The sequence below is a fragment of the Oryza brachyantha genome, chromosome 1, assembly GCF_000231095.2.
Source record: "Oryza brachyantha chromosome 1, ObraRS2, whole genome shotgun sequence".
Taxonomy (NCBI): Eukaryota; Viridiplantae; Streptophyta; class Magnoliopsida; order Poales; family Poaceae; genus Oryza; species Oryza brachyantha.
Genome location: NC_023163.2, coordinates 17,040,821 through 17,059,305, shown reverse-complemented (window position 1 = coordinate 17,059,305; position 18,485 = coordinate 17,040,821). Strand labels below are relative to the sequence as shown.

General features: G+C 42.0%; 3 protein-coding genes across 5 annotated transcripts; 1 reads left to right on the top strand and 2 right to left on the bottom strand.

Annotated features, from left to right (window-relative positions):
* The first annotated feature begins 462 nt into the window (after positions 1–462).
* LOC102718703 (cytokinin riboside 5'-monophosphate phosphoribohydrolase LOG) lies at positions 463–4,569 on the top strand. Its single transcript, XM_006645989.3, has 7 exons — positions 463–822; positions 1,292–1,389; positions 2,139–2,169; positions 2,903–3,002; positions 3,099–3,169; positions 3,929–4,072; positions 4,165–4,569. The coding sequence occupies exons 1-7, from the start codon at positions 634–636 to the stop codon at positions 4,258–4,260; spliced, it is 729 nt and encodes a 242-aa protein (XP_006646052.3). The 5' UTR covers positions 463–633; the 3' UTR covers positions 4,261–4,569.
* Positions 4,570–7,304: 2,735 nt separating this feature from the next.
* On the bottom strand, positions 7,305–11,531 carry LOC102718418 (protein arginine methyltransferase NDUFAF7, mitochondrial). 3 transcript variants are annotated; one of them, XM_040527856.1, is made up of 11 exons: positions 11,166–11,531; positions 11,021–11,082; positions 10,766–10,909; positions 10,494–10,604; positions 10,219–10,414; positions 9,463–9,521; positions 9,308–9,360; positions 9,015–9,237; positions 8,617–8,725; positions 8,237–8,530; positions 7,305–8,113 (listed from the first exon to the last, which is right to left on the bottom strand). In XM_040527856.1, the coding sequence occupies exons 1-10, from the start codon at positions 11,446–11,448 to the stop codon at positions 8,268–8,270; spliced, it is 1,503 nt and encodes a 500-aa protein (XP_040383790.1). In that variant the 5' UTR covers positions 11,449–11,531; the 3' UTR covers positions 7,305–8,113; positions 8,237–8,267. The 3 variants fall into 3 exon arrangements, with proteins under 3 accessions (XP_040383790.1, XP_040383793.1, XP_006646051.3); XM_040527859.1 differs by having other exon boundaries at positions 7,305–8,108; XM_006645988.3 differs by having other exon boundaries at positions 7,305–8,530; positions 11,166–11,530.
* A 2,057-nt stretch (positions 11,532–13,588) lies between these two features.
* Positions 13,589–18,240, bottom strand: LOC102719995 (splicing factor YJU2). The gene is made up of 8 exons (XM_006644258.3): positions 18,043–18,240; positions 17,018–17,167; positions 16,791–16,925; positions 16,607–16,672; positions 15,161–15,226; positions 14,952–15,041; positions 14,326–14,407; positions 13,589–14,124 (listed from the first exon to the last, which is right to left on the bottom strand). The coding sequence occupies exons 1-8, from the start codon at positions 18,238–18,240 to the stop codon at positions 13,928–13,930; spliced, it is 984 nt and encodes a 327-aa protein (XP_006644321.1). The 3' UTR covers positions 13,589–13,927.
* Between the last annotated feature and the right edge of the window lie 245 nt (positions 18,241–18,485).

Here is an 18,485-nt window from a genome sequence, read left to right as displayed (position 1 = left end):
ATATCTAATTTAACAAAATGATACGGTCAGCCTTGCAATTTCCGCTCGATATTTCCGCAGCGGCCACGTTGAAATTTCTGTTGTTTTGAGCACGATACACGAGTAAACGGCACTGCACAGGACTAGTGCTACCAACAACCACACCTTCTTCTTCTCCAAAAACGTGTGGTGTGTATGCCCTTCTCCATGACAAATAAAATAAAGTACAGTAAAACAAACTTACTTTGGGATCGTTTCCAGATAATGTTCACTCAGGGGGAGAGGAGAGAGAGATAGGGAGACGGTGGCAAGCAATTTTCGCACAAGGGCAAAATGGAAAAACAGCAAAGAAGAAGCGAAAGGCCCAATCCTTTCCCACACCCACATCCCCAACAATGATGGACCCACCCCGCCCGCCCCCATCTCCCTATAAATTGCGCGTCCGCCTCGCCCTCCTCTCCCCCACCTCATCCGCCTCAACTCGCGAAGCCCGGAGACCCCCCCTCCCCCAACCCGCCCTGCAATTTGCTCTCTTTCTCTTCCCTCTCCTCCACTCGCCCGCCCGCACGCGCCCCGACCTACCTACCCTACCCGAGCAAGAGGAGGCTCCGCCTTCGTCGTCGTCGTCGTCAGGCTACGCCGGCTGCGGCGGTGATGGCAATGGAGGCGGTGGCGGAGAGGAGCGCCGGGGCGGGAGCGGCTGGGGGCGTGGCGCCGGAGAGCGGCGGCGGCGGTGGTGGGGAGAGACGGTCTAGGTTCAGGCGGATCTGCGTGTACTGCGGGAGCGCCAAGGGGAGGAAGGCGAGCTACCAGGACGCCGCCGTCGAGCTCGGCAAGGAGCTGGTAAGGATTCCGCCAAGATCCCTCCTTTCCGCGACGAACGCCGCTAAAAATCCCATCTTTTTTCTTTCTCTCCCTCTCTTTGTTCTGGAATCGCCGGCTTGGCTACTAGTAGTAGGGATTAGAACAAAGAAGGAGCCTTTGCTTGCTACCATCTCCCTCCTCTCTTGCTTCTGCTGCTTGCGCGCGGTGGTGCGCACGAGCATATACTTTTTGTCGCATGATCACATCGCCGTGCTCGGTGCTCAGCTCGCCGGCGGCGGCGGCTCGCCGTGGCTGGTTTGCTGATGTGCGAGTAGCCTAGGACGACCGGTCATGGTCCGGATGGACAATCATGGTGCCGTGACCTCAGTTGCGTCCCGGAACGAACAATCTTTTGCTTCCTGCATGCATCAAAACGCCCCCCCCCCCCTACCTTTTGGATTTTTCTTGTCGACGCGAGGGTTTGATTGGTTTCTTGTTTTTGGTGCAGGTTGAGAGGGGCATAGACCTGGTCTACGGTGGTGGCTCCATCGGCCTCATGGGTCTCGTCTCCCATGCAGTTCATGACGGAGGCCGCCATGTCATTGGGTGAGTGCCCTCGTCGTCGTCCATGGCCCCATTGCCCATCTCTCTCCACCTCTCTCTCTCTCTCTCTCTCTCTCTCTCTCTCTCTGGGGGGCTCTGGGATGGTTGCTTGCCAGGTGAGCTGGGGTTGCTTTGAGTGCTGTGGAGGGTCTGTGAGTGCATGCGTCGTCCATTGCCATTGGATGGAAAAAATGGCAGCTTTTGATCGCCGGAGACGGTGGCCCTGGCATCTGGGGTAGGAGTAGTAGGTGCTGAGTCCCTGGCCATTTCATCTGTATCTCTCTCTCTCTTTCATGGGTCAGTGGGGGGCATTTTGAATGCATCTGGGTTTCACAGGAGTGGAAGTGCCTTTTGGCCTCTCATCCGAAAGGCTACTCGTTTGCATGCTTGAATTGTGCAGCACCACTTCACCTTCACCCTCACTTCTTCACTCGGCCTGCTCCTGCATCTTGCTGCAACCTAGCTCAGCTCAGCTGCAAGGTGCTGTCTTGCTAGCTACAGCTAGTCGCCATATCTCTTCTCTGCTCTCATTATTGTGCAGTGTTTATTTGGTCCAGCTCCAGCTCTCTATCTCTCTAGCAGTGTGTGTGTGTAGCTGTGCTGCCTGTGAAATAGGCTGGGCCTTGCCTTTGCCAGTCTCTTGCCAGGGGAGAGAAAAGTCTGTGTGGCCTGCTTGTTCTACCTGTTTGACCGCTTTTACGCTAAAAACTGATGTGCTTTTCTGTTTGCTCTCTCTTTTGTGTCCTTGGCAGGGTCATCCCGAAATCCTTGATGCCAAGAGAGGTGAGCTGTCTACTCTTGGAAACTTGTATTACAGGCTCGATCGATACCATTTTGTTGCTGTTTTTAATGTGGCCTTGCTGCTCCATTTTTGTTTGGGGTGAAATTGAATGCTTTAATTCCTCATGCTGGCTGCTGCTACCGCTCCCACTGCTGCTGTCGTGCCTTTGTGTACAGCTGAAAAATAGGAGTTGCAATAAAGAACCAGTGGCATGCTGCTAGTGCTTATCGGGGGGACATGATGCATTTATGTTCATCACATGAATCTAATGCGCCTATTCAACAACATTGCGTGCTCCTCTTAAATGGATTCGAGCATTTGCCTTGCCTTTTGGATAATTACTGTGCTTGCACGTAATGGTAACTGGAGTATTTACTAGTTGTAACTTTACTTGTAAGCAAGTACTCATGCAGTAGTAGTAGTATATCTTAAAAGGGAGACTTTTTTGATTGCCATGGTCTTTGACCATTGCATTACGTACGTGGAACTTGTCTTCCTTGTGAATTATAATGTCTATGATGATCTCACTTTGAACGACTCTGTGTGCTGTAGTTTGCATACGAATGTGTCAGACATGTATTTCTATGGACTTTGCATTGCTAGTTTCAGTAGAAAAAAAGTTTTCTAAATCTTCTTTTTAGGATGATGAAACTGAAATGATTCTGAAAGAGACAACAAATGCGATAGTGTGCCAGATGCTCAACATATATCGTGGTTTTTTTTTTTAATTTGCAGGTAACTGGGGAGCCTGTTGGTGAAGTTAGAGCAGTCTCTGGCATGCACGAGAGGAAGGCTGAAATGGCTCGGTTTGCTGATGCTTTCATTGCACTGCCCGGTATGATAATTTTAGTTGCTGCAGCGTCGCGTCTGCAGTGGATTATTGATGGTGCTAGGGTTGCAAAATTTGACACTCTTTCCTTTCGCGTGACAGGCGGCTACGGGACTCTTGAGGAGTTGCTTGAGGTCATCACCTGGGCCCAACTAGGAATCCACAAGAAGCCGGTAAGTGGCAACTAGTTCTGATTCCTCTGTATATCTTGTGAGATTCATGAAGAAATCGTATGCATTATTGCGTGATAATTTGGAGGCCATGTGTTGTGGTGCGTGCATGATCCTGAATTCCTTTCTTGTCTCTGGCTGCAATTGAAGCAATTAATAATCGCAAAGTCGTTGGATCCATTGTGATCTTATGCTAACATCTTGCCTTGATTATGGCTTCGTGGTGCTCCCATGTGGTTGGCTGAAGGTTTTGCCATCTAGAAACAAATTATTGACCAATACTTTAAGCCGTCTATGATCTGCAGATCTTACAGTACATTAGACGATAGCTTGAGGATCATGAGATCTGCACTCTCTATTGTTTATGCACTCTGTTAATATGATAATGTGCTATGTATACTTTATGAATGTTCCAACTCATCTAATAGAATGATGTTTGCAGGATCTTGTACCTGTCAAATTTTAAATTCAAAAAGGAACTTGTCGTTTGCATCTATGCTAACTGAATGCTTAATGAGCCAACGGATCCGAGTAATGCATTCCAACATTATTCATCACCCGTGGCCATCAATTTTGTTGCTGGCCCCCCACAAAATTCATTTGGTGTCGTGTAACTGCATTGAGTATTAACTAGGATAGTGATCCTTATTGGGTCCATGTTTCAGAGGCATGCTCTTGTCTTTAACGAATGGATTTTCCCCGTATCGCTCTCAGTGCACATTCTCTGTTCCTAGCTCTAAAAGCTTGTCAATATCTTACCAGGTTGGCCTGCTAAATGTCGACGGATTTTACGATCCTTTTCTATCCTTCATCGACATGGCGGTCAGCGAAGGATTCATAACCGAGGATGCGCGGCGCATTATCATTTCGGCTCCTACTGCCAGGGAGCTGGTCCTGAAGCTTGAGGTGAAAAATCAAATCTTGCCACAAATTTCCTCTAGATGACAATTCCTTCCCATGACACCATTCTGTGCATGTACCCTACTGAAAAATTTCAGGAGTATGTTCCCGAGTACGAGGTCGGCTTGGTCTGGGACGATCAGATGCCACACAGCTTCGCCCCTGACCTTGAGACCAGGATCACATCTTCCTGATCTTTCGGCCATTCTTACCCCCAAGATTCTAACCGGTGGACGACGATGCCTTCTTCTCGTGCCGAAACCGAATATGATCCTGGAAGTTTGTTTTCTCAGCCAGGGGAAAGTAACATCTAACCGAGATCCTTAGCCAAAGGCCGGCCCCTAGCTTGGGTCTGCCGATTTGTTGTTTTTGGCAAAATTGTCCATGGGACACACTATTAGCAGTGTCATGTTGTTCTTTTGGCCCTCTTCACTAGCTAGAAGAAGGAATATGTATATGCAAGTAATGTTAGCAGCAGCAGCATCTGTCCATCTTCTTCTCCATGCCTGTGCAAATCTTTGTCCCTGTTTGATCCAATTCTTGGTCGATTATGCACGTGTGGATGGATGGATGATTGGATTTAGAACTGATTCCTGGCTGTATTCAGCTCCTGTGCAAATGATGATTCTTCATCTCACCCTCCAAAAAAAAGGGATCTTTCTGAAAGCCTGAACTTAGTTTGACTAACTGAGGAACGTGTCGCGTTCTCATCTGTTGTTGCTGCTGATGGAAACGTTTGCAAAAGTTGGGCTTTTTCCGGCCGGCGTCGCCGTCGGCAGCGATGTGACCTGTCGCGTCGCCGGCGCCGGGCTGTCGGCAAGGGGCAGCCGGTGGTGCTCGCCGCGGCGAAGAAAATGGCCCCCTCAGCCGTCACTGCTCGTTCGGTTGGTTTGGTTGGTTGGTTTGTTGGTTCGTTGTGTTGGTTGGCTCTCCGTTTGATTCCAATTCTAAATGGGAGGTTGACATTGGAACTCCGGTGTTCCCTCCCTGCCATGCGGAGATGCAAAGGCCAAAGGTGGTGGTCACTTTGGGATAGGATTTTCAAACATGTGGGGTCCCTTCGCTCCTGTGATATTGTTTGTTGTCACGTTCTTGCTCTCTCCGTAGTAGGTGGCTGTTTGGATGAAGCACTTTTTTGTTTTTGTTATGTCGAATATTTGGACGTTAATTAGAAGTATTAAATATAAACTGATAACAAAACTACTTGTATAAATAAAGGCTATTTTATCAGATAAATTTTTTAATCCTAATTAATCCATGATTAGCAAATGCTTGCTGTAGTATCACATTTTCTAATCATAGACTAATTAGGCTTTAATAGAGTCGTCTTACGAAATAGTCCAAAAGTATAAGGTGGGTTTTATTAATAGTCTATATTTAATACTTCTAATTAGTGTTCAAACATTCAATGTGAAAGTGACTAAAAAAGTTTGGAAGATCTAAACATGCCCTAAAATATAAGGAAATTTTAAAGATAAATCTAAATGCCAAATATTTAATATTTTAGGGACAGAAGAAGGGAGTAAGTGTTTAGTAACGCACGCTCATTTTGAATCTGAATGACTTCAACTTATATCATTACCGGATCAATTTTAAAGATGTCACTGAATTTATAGGAAAAACACTGAAAGTATGTAGGATTTGAATCTTACATAATAATTTCCTATGTAGGCCTTCGAACCAAGGAATGGAGACTACAACAGTCATGTAAGATTCCTTTTACGACAGAGATTTTGTACGAAAATTATCATATATTTCCTCCGTTCTATATTACAAGACTTTTTAGTACTATCTAAATTTATATGTGTTCATAAATCTAGATACATATACAAATCATATACATGATATATGAATAAATGTACACAAATCTAAAGTCTTGTAATAAAGAACGGGAGAGTAAAATTTAATCTTATCGAAGCTTTTCTCGTTTTAGTCTATCTCTCTACTATAATTTATATGCTTTTCTGTGATCTATGCAAATAATTATTTGTTTGCTTTTATTATTCAAAAAATTATTCGTGTATATTTTTTCTATATTTCTCAAAAATTTGTTTTACAAATGTATTTCTATCAAAATTTCACTTTTGTTTATCACTATGTTTTTTTAATTCTGCATTTCAAAGAGTTTTTCATATCCCTATGTTTTATTAATCATGCATATCAAAGGGACCCTTAAAGTAGTGAAAATGGTAAATTAAAGATATAAAGTATCTGGATGACCGGTCCTTGCTCCTATAACTATAAGATTATTGAAGGGATCATATGATCAAATCAAGTCATATATACACAGGATCAGGATAAACTGATCCTACACTCCTACAGAACAACCTAGGGTACATAGGATCAGATCATGTCGACGTGGATCAAGCCATGACACTACTTAACTTACCACTAGTTCAGCTTATAAACTTGGGAATAAAAATGAGAGACGGCGAGCAAAGAAAAAAAAAGGAAAAGAAAAAGAAAAATGGTGCCAACACTGGTTGGACTACTCACGGTTGTTTTGCGACACCATTTTCGCCGATCCTACCCTACTCCCCCACACCATCATCATAGCATGTGAAAGGAAAGAATGTAGTTTTGTGCGACACTCCTCGCACCGGTGACGGCGACCCTGTTTATTAGGTCCGTGCGCCTCTCGCTCGTGTCCATCCGGAAGTCACGACGTTTCTCACATTTATAATACTCTTGCGGTTTTTTTTATTCGATGTTGTTTGATTTTTAGTCTACATTTGACCGTTTATTCTATTTAATTTTTTATCCAAATACATAAAATTAAGGCCCTATTTAGTTCCAAAAATTTTCACCCAAAAACATGACATCAAATCTTTGGACATCTAAATAAAGTATTAAATATAGATAAATCGAAAAAAATTATTGCATAGTTACGTGAGAAATCGTGAGACGAATCTTTTAAGCCTAATTAGTACATAATTAGCCATAAGTGCTACAGTAACCCAAATACGCTAATGACGGATTAATTTGGCTCAAAAGATTCGTCTCGCGGTTTCCATGTCAGCCGTGAAATTCGTTTTTTCATTCTTGTCCGAAGACCCCTTCCGACATTCAGTCAAACGTCTGATGTGACAAGCAAAAAATTTCATTTCACCAACTAAACACCCCCTAAAAGTTATGCTTAAAGTTTCTATGATAATAAATCATATAATGAAATAATTAATAAGTATGTAATTTTTTTTAATAAGATATATGATTAAATATAAAACTAAAAGTCAACGGTGTTAAATAAAAAAAAATAAAAAGTGCTATGAGCTTTTCTTTGCCCTTGCCTGCTTTCATCAGCGAAAGCCAATAATTGGAGAAGTCCTTTTTTTTTCTGCCCAACTTTAGCTTAATCTTCTTTTACCGACCTCTTCGATGGATTCTGACGGTTGTGGGATGGAATGCACCGCTGTTTGGTTGAGAAGCTCTGAACTTTTGAAGTGATCAACTGCAGATGTTGGCAGCGATTGGTTTGGTTGAACAAGAGGCTGTCAAACAGTCATCTTCCCCTGTTATTTTGCAGGGGCTTTGGTGTTAGGATGTCAAAGAGCATGACGCTTTGTTGCCGTAGAAGAGAACTGCATTATTATTGTAGTTGCTTGACTGGAGAAATAAAATGCAGAGACTTTGAAGATTTGTACCGAACAAAACGTATTGACTTCAGCTGATTGGTGGCATACAAGGATACAATTACACAAGGCTTTGCACGAACGCCATAAGATAAGCATGCTTTTGAGGCGGGTAAACTGGTCTTATATACTAATCTATAGCATCTTTAGACTTTAGGAGCAGTGAACTGGAATACATAAAACAAACAAAGGCACACAAATGCGTAATGCATGACATCTAAGGTCTAAAAAGCAGACTCTGCTCTGCAGCTAAACAATGTGCATAGCTTGTATCTCAAGGTTGCACACTAGGAGTTCAGGAATGGTACCAGAAACTGCGATACAACCACCAATTCTTGCACGGAGAAACCTATGTAAATGGAATGTCAAACCGGCCAATTCTTCCCGTGCAGCAAGTACAAAGTAGTACACACCTTTCCTTTAGAAAAAGCAGCACACATATGAACGAGTCCATGTATGGTGTGCATTAGAAAAGTTGACGAGAATTGCCCTTGTCTGGACCATTCGCCAGAAGAATTCATCGGCAGTCATGTTATTTTACCTGAGTAAAGGAGAATGGTTCCACCTTTTTTTTATTCGAATGGAACGGGTGTGCCTTGCTTCTTGTTGACAATGGCCATGGCCAGATACCTTGTACCCATGCCAATAGGGGTTTGGTCGTCAGGACCTTCCCAGAATGGGGCTTCCCCATCTCCGACAAGACGCCAGTAGCCTGTTCGCAGAGACTCAGCTTGCTCCTCAGTGCAGTTTTGGAGCAGAGCTTCCACACGAAAGTTGATACCAAGAGAGCCCAAGAACTGGGATTGGGTCATTGGCCCATGAACAGAAATATCATCTGCACAAATCTCAAGATTGACCTAGTAAGAAATGTTTGCCTTAGCATGAAAAAAAAAGCAGAAAGAATTTAAGATATCTGTGCACCTGAAGCCTCCTTAGCAGAGTGTCTGATTGATGCAAAATCAACGTAAGCACTCAGATCAGCTGAACCAGGGTCATCCAATATGTGTACAAACTTGTGTTTGCGGATTGCCTGCATACGTTAAAGCAATCAAAGAAGTTAGTTCTTACATAAATAAAATCCAGCAAAAGCTCAGTGTTCCCTGTGTGAGCACAAAATACTGAATCCAAATAATTCATAAATTCAGGACATGAATTTAGTTTCAAAGTGAATCCAAATAATCCACAAATTCAGGACATGAATTTAGGTTCAAAGGCTAGCCATTGTGCTTTCGCACCTTATGCTACATAGGCATTAGACCAGGATTGGACAGAGCAATGGGTTCATATTTTGCAGTAAAACAATTTTCCAATAGACAAACCTGAAGACTATCAGAGACTATTCCATCTTTTCCATAGTCAATGATAAGTGCACCTCCTCCATCTGAGCTAATTCTATCTGCAATCTGTTCAGTTATCTCCATTGCTTTCGGGCAGACCTCAATATGCTCAACCTTGTCAAGTTCCTCAGAACTAGCCCAACCACACCGCTTGGAAAGATAAAGTAAAGAAGCTGTAGGCTGTGGAGATAGAACAAAGCGAAACCTGCTAAAAAGTTAGAACTAAACATTTTCATAAGGTTAACCACATTTAAAATAAAATTTGTAAATCCTACGATGAGTCTTCTGTGAGATCCACCATCTTCTCGCACCAGCCACGTGATGCTTTCTGAATAGGAAAAAAAAGGATGCTTCAGTGGAATGCCTGAACAATATTCAATCGGTCTGTGTCACAAAATATTAAGAGTTGGAACTGCTCATCTAACCAGACCTGAAATTGATGGATCGGCAGGGCATCATAAAATTCATGCGCAATAATTATAGTTGGCACTGCAGAAAATACGTATACAGAGCAAGCATAAGAAACTCTGATCATGATGTCAAAAAGAAAATAGTTTGATAAAAAAAGAGAACCAATTAAAAGCAACAAATAATTTCTCAACCATGAAACTTATGGGAAAACATTTACAATCAAAAACTGAAAATAAACATATAGCATCAGAATGCTATGCACTTTACAAAACCAAATATGAAAGGGCCATGGAATGGCAACAAAGGTGCAAGGAGATAATACAACTAATTGGGAACATCACAGTCTGTTGGCACCTTCTTGCGGCTTGCCACAAGAGTCTAACATAAAAAAAAAATCTCAAAATCAATTTAGAGATTGATTGATGGCACATTCTTTACCACAATGAAATATCAAGACGTAATATTCCCATCATCTAATGTAGCTAATGTCCTTAAAGCTTTCCCTACTGTACTTGACAATGCATGGTAAATCAGTGCCCATGCACTGATGGATGGTAACTGCAGTGGCAAAAACAAAATGGACTTTTGAATAGAAATGACGAAATAGAATGCCATCCTTTGGGTGCCAAAACTGATATTGCACTTATTTTCAGTACAACAAAAAAATTGACCAAGTGTGTAAAGTTGATTATACAAGTGCTCATGAGACTATGATAATCTTCTATTATAAAGGCTAACTAGATAGAAAAAAATTATCAATGAAAGAACTCCATACATCCTGAAGGAACCTGTTCAAGGGACGCATGCCAGTGTACAGGGGCTCCACAAAGCTTGCTAACTGTCCTTGTTTCCACACCAATGGTCTCATCCTCACATTTCAGAGTATTGTATTGAACCTTTTGCAAAGTAGGGCTGCATTCTACCAAGTTAATATCTATTGCTTTGGTGAAATTAACAAACTTAGCTGACCCCTGTTGCGATAGATGCATCAGTCAAATAAACAAATAAGGCAAGTTCAAAGTAGGATAGATGGAAGCAGGAATGCTTTACACGAAGTAGATCTGCCAACAGAGTTCCCCGCCCTGGACCAAGCTCAATCAGATTGACTTTCTCGGGCTGCCCCATTTGCTCCCAGAGGCACATCGCCCACACACCAATCATCTGAGGAAAGGTCATATCATTAATTGATGTCATCTAGCACCCCATAGCATGAACACATGAATTAATGATCCTGTAGCCATCATTTCTACTCTAATAAACCTACAGTGTGGAAAAAAAATGAAATTATGCGGCATGGAAATTGTTCAATTATACAATTATACCTCTCCAAACATTTGGCTGACCTCCGGCGAGGTGACGAAATCGCCAGAAGTCCCGAACACATCACGGTTTATGTAGAAACCTGATTGTGGGTTCGTCAGCACCTCCTCCATATACTCAGCTACGCTGATAGGGCCACTCCGGAACTAACCTTAGAATCAAAATTTTCACAACGCCAAATCACATTTCCGCATCCACATTGCAACCACAACCAAATTATCCAAATTATTATAAGAGGCTCATTAAACAACACACACCTTTATGATGCTCTTGAGGTGCTTGACTAGCTCGGAGTCCGAAGACGGCTCGTGCGAGTGCTCTGCCGCATAAACCCAACGCAAAGCCATGAGAAAACCTAAACCCACATACTGCGCGCGTGCTGCGAGCGGGGAAGGGTTGGACCTGGGGGATTGTACAGGCCGGAGCGGTCGACGGTGATGCTGAGCCTGGCGCCAGAATCGCCCGATTCCTCTCGGAGATCTCCATCCTCCGCCTCGTCACCACGGGCGGCGGCGGGGGGCGGCGGCGAAGGGGATGAGGTCGGCGTGGACGAGAAGCGGGCGAGGACGGAGGCGGAAACCGGGGGAGGGAAGCGCCGGTGGGTGGAGGAGGGGCCAGCGCCTCCGGAGATGCGGGGGGCTAGGCGGCGGAGGAGAGCGGCGGCGGCGGCGGGGCTCCGAAACATCTCGCCGGCGGCGCGGGGAGAGAGAAGGAATGAATCTGGCGTGTTTGGGCTTTCGCCGCAAGGAGGACGAGGTGCCACTTGTGGGTCTTTGCTGGGCCGCAAGGAGGGCTTTGGTTGTTTCAGGCCAATTAAAATCCCAATTAACATCATTACCAAAAATTTTTGGTAGTGGATAAGTTGAAGTGGCAAAGTTTCATCACAAACTTTCGGCACAAATTCTCTAAATATTTTCAAATGTAACTACACTACAATTATACAATTATAGTGTATTATAGTGTATATACATGCAACAACTTTTCTAATACATATTACATAAGAGAATTACAATGAGAAGTAATGACTACTACTTACATGAAAAACTCTTCTCATTTACCATGGGCACTTAATTTTTTTAATTTAAAATTAGATTTAGAAAATATTTTTAATTTATCATTCACTAATAGGAAACTTTGTTTTGGAATTATTTGTTAAAGCATCTCTGAACTTTTTAATTATTCAAAAATAACTCCTTGTAATGAATATGTTAAACAATTGATGATATTGTTCACGAAATATATATCGTGATCCCAGTATACCGTAGACGTCCATATCCATCGAGTCCACACGTTAAAATATTTGGACCAACATAAATCTTACCGTCCAAAAAACGAAACAATAGTGAACCAGAGATAAATCTGATAATAGCAAACTGAAAAACTAAAGAGGATAAATCTAATAATAGCAAATTGAATGGTAGCTAAACTAATTGCTAATAACAGACAAATCAAATACTCTAAAGATGAATATGAGCGTCTACGAAAAACATTAGTCGGTGATTAATTGATACATTATGGTCTTCGTTTTAACTAGGATGCGCAGTTTTCTCCCTCATCCCATTATATGCATAATGTATATCTCTCACTATCATATCAACCAAGCATATATACATTATACATATAAATATACAATAACATTGCATGCAGAAGAAAGCTTGGTGGTGTCTAATGCTATGTTACTCTATATCTCTACTTAATTTCATGCAGTACATATGTTGAGTAAAGTGATCATGTTGTTAACATGTCCCTAAACATGCTAGTCATGCATTTGTTCTTGGCTTCGCTCTACCCTCATGGTTTTTATCAATGGGAGTCCATACTCCCTATCACCATCATGACAACGTGGTGGCTCCAACAGCCAACAACCCTGCGTGGAGAACAAACTAAAAGTAATACATGAGATTTGTTGGGATGGTAAGATGCATATGTATTGCTGCTGTCAGTTGCATGTTTCATTATTTTTAATGACCATCTACAACTTGTTAGGCAGAGGGTGCCAATTAATTAACAACAGATGCACTTGATGTTCTCACTGATGCACAGTGTGGTTTATGGTGGTTTGACCTTTGAGAACCTTCTAGAAGAATATGTAAATGCATGAATCGTAAGATCTACTAATCATGTGGTTAGTTGCCCCACGATTACAAACATGTTTCCCTTTGCTTTGTTTATGATGCGAATTATATGTTCATTTTCATATAAATAATATAGATATTGTGTGAATTGAGCAGCTTAGTCGATTAGGATCTTATGGGTGGAACTTGCCTGCTTGGATTCGTTTTCTTAATATTAAATCCGACTCCCTCCATCCCAAAATAAATAAACCTAGTATTGGATATAAAATCAGTAGTACTCGATATATTCCATCCAATCCTAGATTTATTTATCTTAAGATGGAGAAAGTATAAAGTAGCACATTCATGCACATGTGGGTGTATTTATAGTGGTCAATACGTGTGTTTGTGCTAAGTAAGTTAGGCCTCAAATCTTATGTAGACGTGTTTGTGATATGACGTATTTGTGACTGTGGTGGATGCCTTGTCCTAAAAAATATTGAATGGTGAGGATTGATGTATTAATTAAGTGGTAATCTTGAAACATTGAACCACAGCGCCAATAACGATAGCTCCGAGCTAAAAAGTCCACTTTTTTTGTTGAAGATTTTCTTAAGGATATATTGATGATTAAAGTTTTTTGAAAGAGCTACAAGTTAAAAATTGCAGTTTAGACATTCCTATATAGGTAAAAGTTCTTAATTTGTATAAATGTAATAGTGAAAAATATCAGTGGTCGGTGTCATTAGGGATGATATCTATAGCTAGGTGAAGACTGGACGCATGTCAGCAACGTAGTTTTGAGTTACTTTATAACCTCCAAATATCAAGAATTGGCGCAAGAACCCAATGTTAATAACTATCTTCACTGTCAATATTACAGGATATTGATATTACCTGTGTAATTTGATTACGGGATGTTTATCCCGCTACAAACAACACACGCACAGATCTCGCCTGGGCTGTTAGAATAGCCACGGATTGGGATTTGGATTCGTGGCAATTGATCCTCAGAAATCTGGTGATCCAGTGTTAGCACTTAATCCTCCACTGCAACCAGTGCAATGGCGATTCGCAGTTACGACTCGAAGCAGACAGGCGGCGGAAGCATCACTCACTTTCATCGCTGTCGTAGTTTTGGCAGAGGGACTGGAGAACATTGTTCTGCGCAGGTTCACTTTTTATTTCTACGATTGGCGCTTTACCATTATCTGGGGTCGCGACGGTCTCTGTCTTCTGTTTCTTACTAGGATCTGACTTCGGCTTCACTATGAATTTCGGCATCTTTGATGGCCAGCTCTTGTTTCCTGCAGTACATGTTTAACGGTGATTAATGCAAGGTAATACCTTAAAGGTGTCTGTAAAGAAGATCGGTGGGCCATTTGTTTCCAGAATATAACAGTTTTCAATCAAGAATAGGATATGACACGGGGTATGGGTGAATTTGCAGGAAAACGCTTTGAATTCAGCGCAATGGTTATCATGATTAAAAGAATTCTGCTTAGTACCTTCTTTATTGGCATTTTCAGATCCACTAGTCTTGGTCAACACATCTGTTGGATTCACTGCTGACTCAGAGGATCCATTCATCTACAGAACAATAGAATTGTTAGCCAACAAAGCAAATAAATTCAAGAGATATCAAATGGTAACATATGAAAATAACTCTACATAAGCATAGAAAATTGACCAGTAAACTCTTGACACTGAACAATGTCTACTCCATAACGCCAATAATTTTACATGACTGTCAATGTTTGCCACCAATTTGCATGCTCTCATATTGCTTGATGACCGACATTTACCATTATCACTAGACTTATATTCAAATGGATTTCCTCTACCCTAGCTCCAATTGTTCACTAAATTTAATAAGAACTAAAAATATGCTAAAAGAATTACAACCAGGACAAGGTTCAGAGCTGAAATGCTAGCATGTATCAAGAAAAGATGCACACTTAACAGTTTGGGGCGGACACAAAAGCTTCACAAGCATTAATACCTTAAGTATGTGTCAGAATTAGTTTGGTACTATGTAAATGCCAGCTAAAATGGCCTATGATTTGTACTGTAACTACTGTAACTGACAGTTAAGAAAATGGAGCCCACAAGAACAAACAGGAAAATTATGTACCTTTGATGTGCTACTCGATTGGCCTGGTATAGCCAAATCTTCATCATCGTCATCGTCATCTTCTATCCGTTTTACATAATCTTTGGAGTTCTGCATTACATAATAGGATCACAGGTTAAAAAAGCCTTATGATTTGTGCGAAGTAACCCTCTCTCTCCACAAACAGATTTGCACATGCAGGGAGGTATGAAAGTTGAGTAGAGGATTACGTGAAAAGTGATTGATTTGATAAGTTTCTCATCTTCTTCATCTAGCTCTGCTACTGTTTTTTCCTCCTGTCATTGCACAAAATTATCAATGTTAGAAAAACAACATGAGATTTAATTACGCCGCGAGCACCCATGGATGTCAAACATTTCTAAAGGAAAAGGTATTTTTTATCCCTTCGAACTATCCCGAGTCTGTTTTTCACCCTCAAAAACAAAACCATTTTTAATTTCACCCTTCAAAACAAAACTGGATCAGTAATCCTCCACTCTATATTACATGGCTCGATGTTGACAGGGCATCTGTGGTGGAAAATATAACCAAGTCAGATAATTAAAACAATAGCAGGAAAAAAAGAACTTCCCCCCTCTGCTGCATCTTTCTACTCTCTTATCTTTACACTGCCCTTTGCCTATTTAACAAAAAATGGTTCAGGCAACCATCATCTTCACATCATGCTGCCATGACAAGCCCAATGTTGCTAACACAGCATGTTGAATCCTCACTGAGCAATCGTGCCATGTCCTACCACACATGCAAGGCATTGGGTTGGCATGTAAAGTACAAAGAGTATATAGTTGCAGGAGCACAAGCATCCCAGCAGGTAAATTGCCATGAGTATATGGTTGCAGGGGACAGGGTAACAAGCACATCAACTCAATCATCAAGTTCAACTTAATTGTCAATGTACTGTTTTTCAAATCTACTTATTTCCCAATTCAATTTATTCACGTGGTGATTCCTTTCTCTTTTCACCAAATGCAGATTATTAAATCATAGTCCAATACTCCAATTTGACTCTATAATAACAAATTCGTTCTTATTTTTTTTTCAACAAGTTCAGATCAAAGCTACATTTCTCCATTTTGCTGGGGCTCACAGATCGTAAACATCTAGGACTGAAGCAGGTAGCCAACCAACACCAACAAACTCGCCCGCTGACATGGCCTCCTAGTCCCATGTCTAGCTGTTGCCACCACCCCTGCTCCTTCACCATCGCTCTGCAACCTAGCAGCAATAAGGCCACAAGGCCAGGTACTCTGGTTCCAAACACCTAAAGTCCATGTTTCCTACTGGGTAGTGACATCAAGTTTGCTACTGCTTCCATACATATGCCCACAAACAGCATGGGAGGTAGTATATAGTTTCTTGCAGCACATACAAAGGAAGAAAGATCATAAGATTTTGCTGAGTTCTATAATGTTTTCATTTAATACAGAATACGATGAAGGGTGGTTCATGGTGGCAGCACCAGCAAGTATCTAGCACCACATTGTGAAACCAGCACCAAAACCAGGGTCATGGGGTTATTTGCTCTAGGAGTTAGAGGGTGAATATTGGACAGTTTCATAGTTGAGGATGAAATTTTTATTCTTGAGATAGTTTAGGGGCTACAATGACTTGTTCATTCATTAAACAAAAACCAAAGAAATTCTGTGAGATCTTACCTTATCATGAGCAGATTGCTTCAAAATTTCAAGCATCTGGTCAACTGTGACTCCAGCATGTCTAGACTGTAGAGAGCACAAGAAAACAATGTCAGCAATAAGCACACTAAATCTTCTGTGCATACAGAACTTCAATTTTTTTTTAAAAAAAAAAAAGACCAGGCGTTCAAAGACCATAATAAACCTTCATGGATCGCATCTCTTCCAAAGCAGCAAGTATATCCATGTCCTGCTTTGAATCCATTGCTCTATTCTCCAATGCTCTCATTGCATCGCCCATCTCCTCTTCATCCCGTTTCCTCTTTTCTTTGTCTGCTACCTGAACAAAAGAATATAAATCATGGTCACATTCAATATTGTATTAGCCGGAACAAATAAGATGTGCTTAGGAATATGCTCCAGATCACGCACCTCATCCTCTTCACGCCAAGGTTCAAAATTCCGACTAGCCCCAGATTCCACTGTGTAGTCAGAATTCTGAGGGTCCGTTTTGAAAGTTATCTCTGCTGAGCACTTAGTACACTTGAAGTAAAACCTAAATATTTGTATTCCCAAGTATTTCTGTACACAAGAAGTGAAACATGTCAGCATAAATTGGCATTAAAACCAGCAACCCAGATAGCTGGTAGCTGATATTGATATGAAATTCTAAAATTACACAGGAACATAAACAAGATAAAAACCACCTTTTGCTGTACAACAATGAATAACACTTGACCATCACTATTAAAAGTTTAACTTGACAGAATAAAGATCGGAATCAAAAGGCTGTTGTGTTTAACTATATGGTGAGAAAATATAAAACATTAAGAAGATATATAGTAAGTATTCAATATGCAACAAAAATAGCAGCTATCTTCCCATGAAGCAATGAAGAAGAGCACAAAATGAAGAGTAGTACATTAGTTACGAAAAATGCACAATCCCGAATAGCAAGCACATTTTGTTACAGAAGGGTCAACCAGAATTTGTGAGCCCTTTTATGCACTGAATCACAATCTAATGGTGATACTTCACAAACCAAGTAATCACCTTCTGAAATACTGAAAAAGGGGCCTCAAGTGCTAGATGCTATACATATTTACAAACGGTACATTTTGTCTCCAAGTTCATGATTAAGTCCGCAGTTAGTTTGGTAACCATTTCAGTTCGCATCAGGGGTTACATGGCTAAGGCAGCCACAAGCCATGAACAATGGAGGGCTTGAAGGTTTGACATTAAGCTATGCTGCAGAGAGATTTAAGCTATGCTGCAGAAACCTGATTCTAAGAAGTAAAAAAGGTAAAAACAAGCTACGATATGGTCGGCGCAAGCAGCAACATGCAAACATAGCATGAATTAGCACGATTAAGCAGTTAAAACAATCGCAAAATCAACTCGAATTAACCGTGGAGCTAGGGTCAAAACAGCTAGGTAGAGGCGTAGGAGGGAGGCACCTCGCCTTCGACGTCCTCCTTGCGCGAGTTGAACTTGGTGCCCTTGTAGATGTAGGTGCCGCAGGTGCCGCAGCGGATGCTCATGGGGAGCATCATGCGCACCTTGATCTGCTGGTTCTTCGGCTGCCGCCGCCGGGGGATCTTCGACGGGTCGAAGTCCGGCGGGTAGTACTTGTTCAGCACCTTCCGCTCACCCATCTCGACGCCTCTGGTGGGGGGGAGCTCGCCGGAACCCTAGAGGCTGGCCGTGCGCTCGCGGGAGGAGGAGGAGCCGCCGGCGCGATCGGGGAATCGTCGGGGGAAGGGGGGATTTGGGTTTGGGCTCTCTCTCTCTCTCTCTCTCTCTCTGGGAAATGTGGGATTTGGGGATTTGGGGGTACACGCCGTTGGCGGCCGACGCCGGCTCGGACTACATGGGCCGGGCCCATTAACAGTCCGTCATC

Bases quoted from the DNA above. Each gene is read 5' to 3' on its own strand.
- LOC102718703 (XM_006645989.3), top strand. From the start codon at position 634: ATGGCAATGGAGGCGGTGGCGGAGAGGAGCGCCGGGGCGGGAGCGGCT. The intron at 3,003-3,098 runs GTATGATAATTT...TTCGCGTGACAG, and splicing joins TGCTTTCATTGCACTGCCCG to GCGGCTACGGGACTCTTGAG. The intron at 3,170-3,928 runs GTAAGTGGCAAC...ATATCTTACCAG, and splicing joins TAGGAATCCACAAGAAGCCG to GTTGGCCTGCTAAATGTCGA.
- LOC102718418 (XM_040527856.1), bottom strand. From the start codon at position 11,448: ATGTTTCGGAGCCCCGCCGCCGCCGCCGCTCTCCTCCGCCGCCTAGCC. The intron at 11,083-11,165 runs GTCCAACCCTTC...TTTATGCGGCAG, and splicing joins CGGCCTGTACAATCCCCCAG to AGCACTCGCACGAGCCGTCT. The intron at 10,415-10,493 runs GTAAAGCATTCC...CTATCGCAACAG, and splicing joins TGTTGGCAGATCTACTTCGT to GGGTCAGCTAAGTTTGTTAA.
- LOC102719995 (XM_006644258.3), bottom strand. From the start codon at position 18,240: ATGGGTGAGCGGAAGGTGCTGAACAAGTACTACCCGCCGGACTTCGAC. The intron at 16,673-16,790 runs GTTTATTATGGT...TGCTCTCTACAG, and splicing joins AAGAGATGCGATCCATGAAG to TCTAGACATGCTGGAGTCAC. The intron at 15,042-15,160 runs GTAATCCTCTAC...TATGTAATGCAG, and splicing joins TCAAATCAATCACTTTTCAC to AACTCCAAAGATTATGTAAA.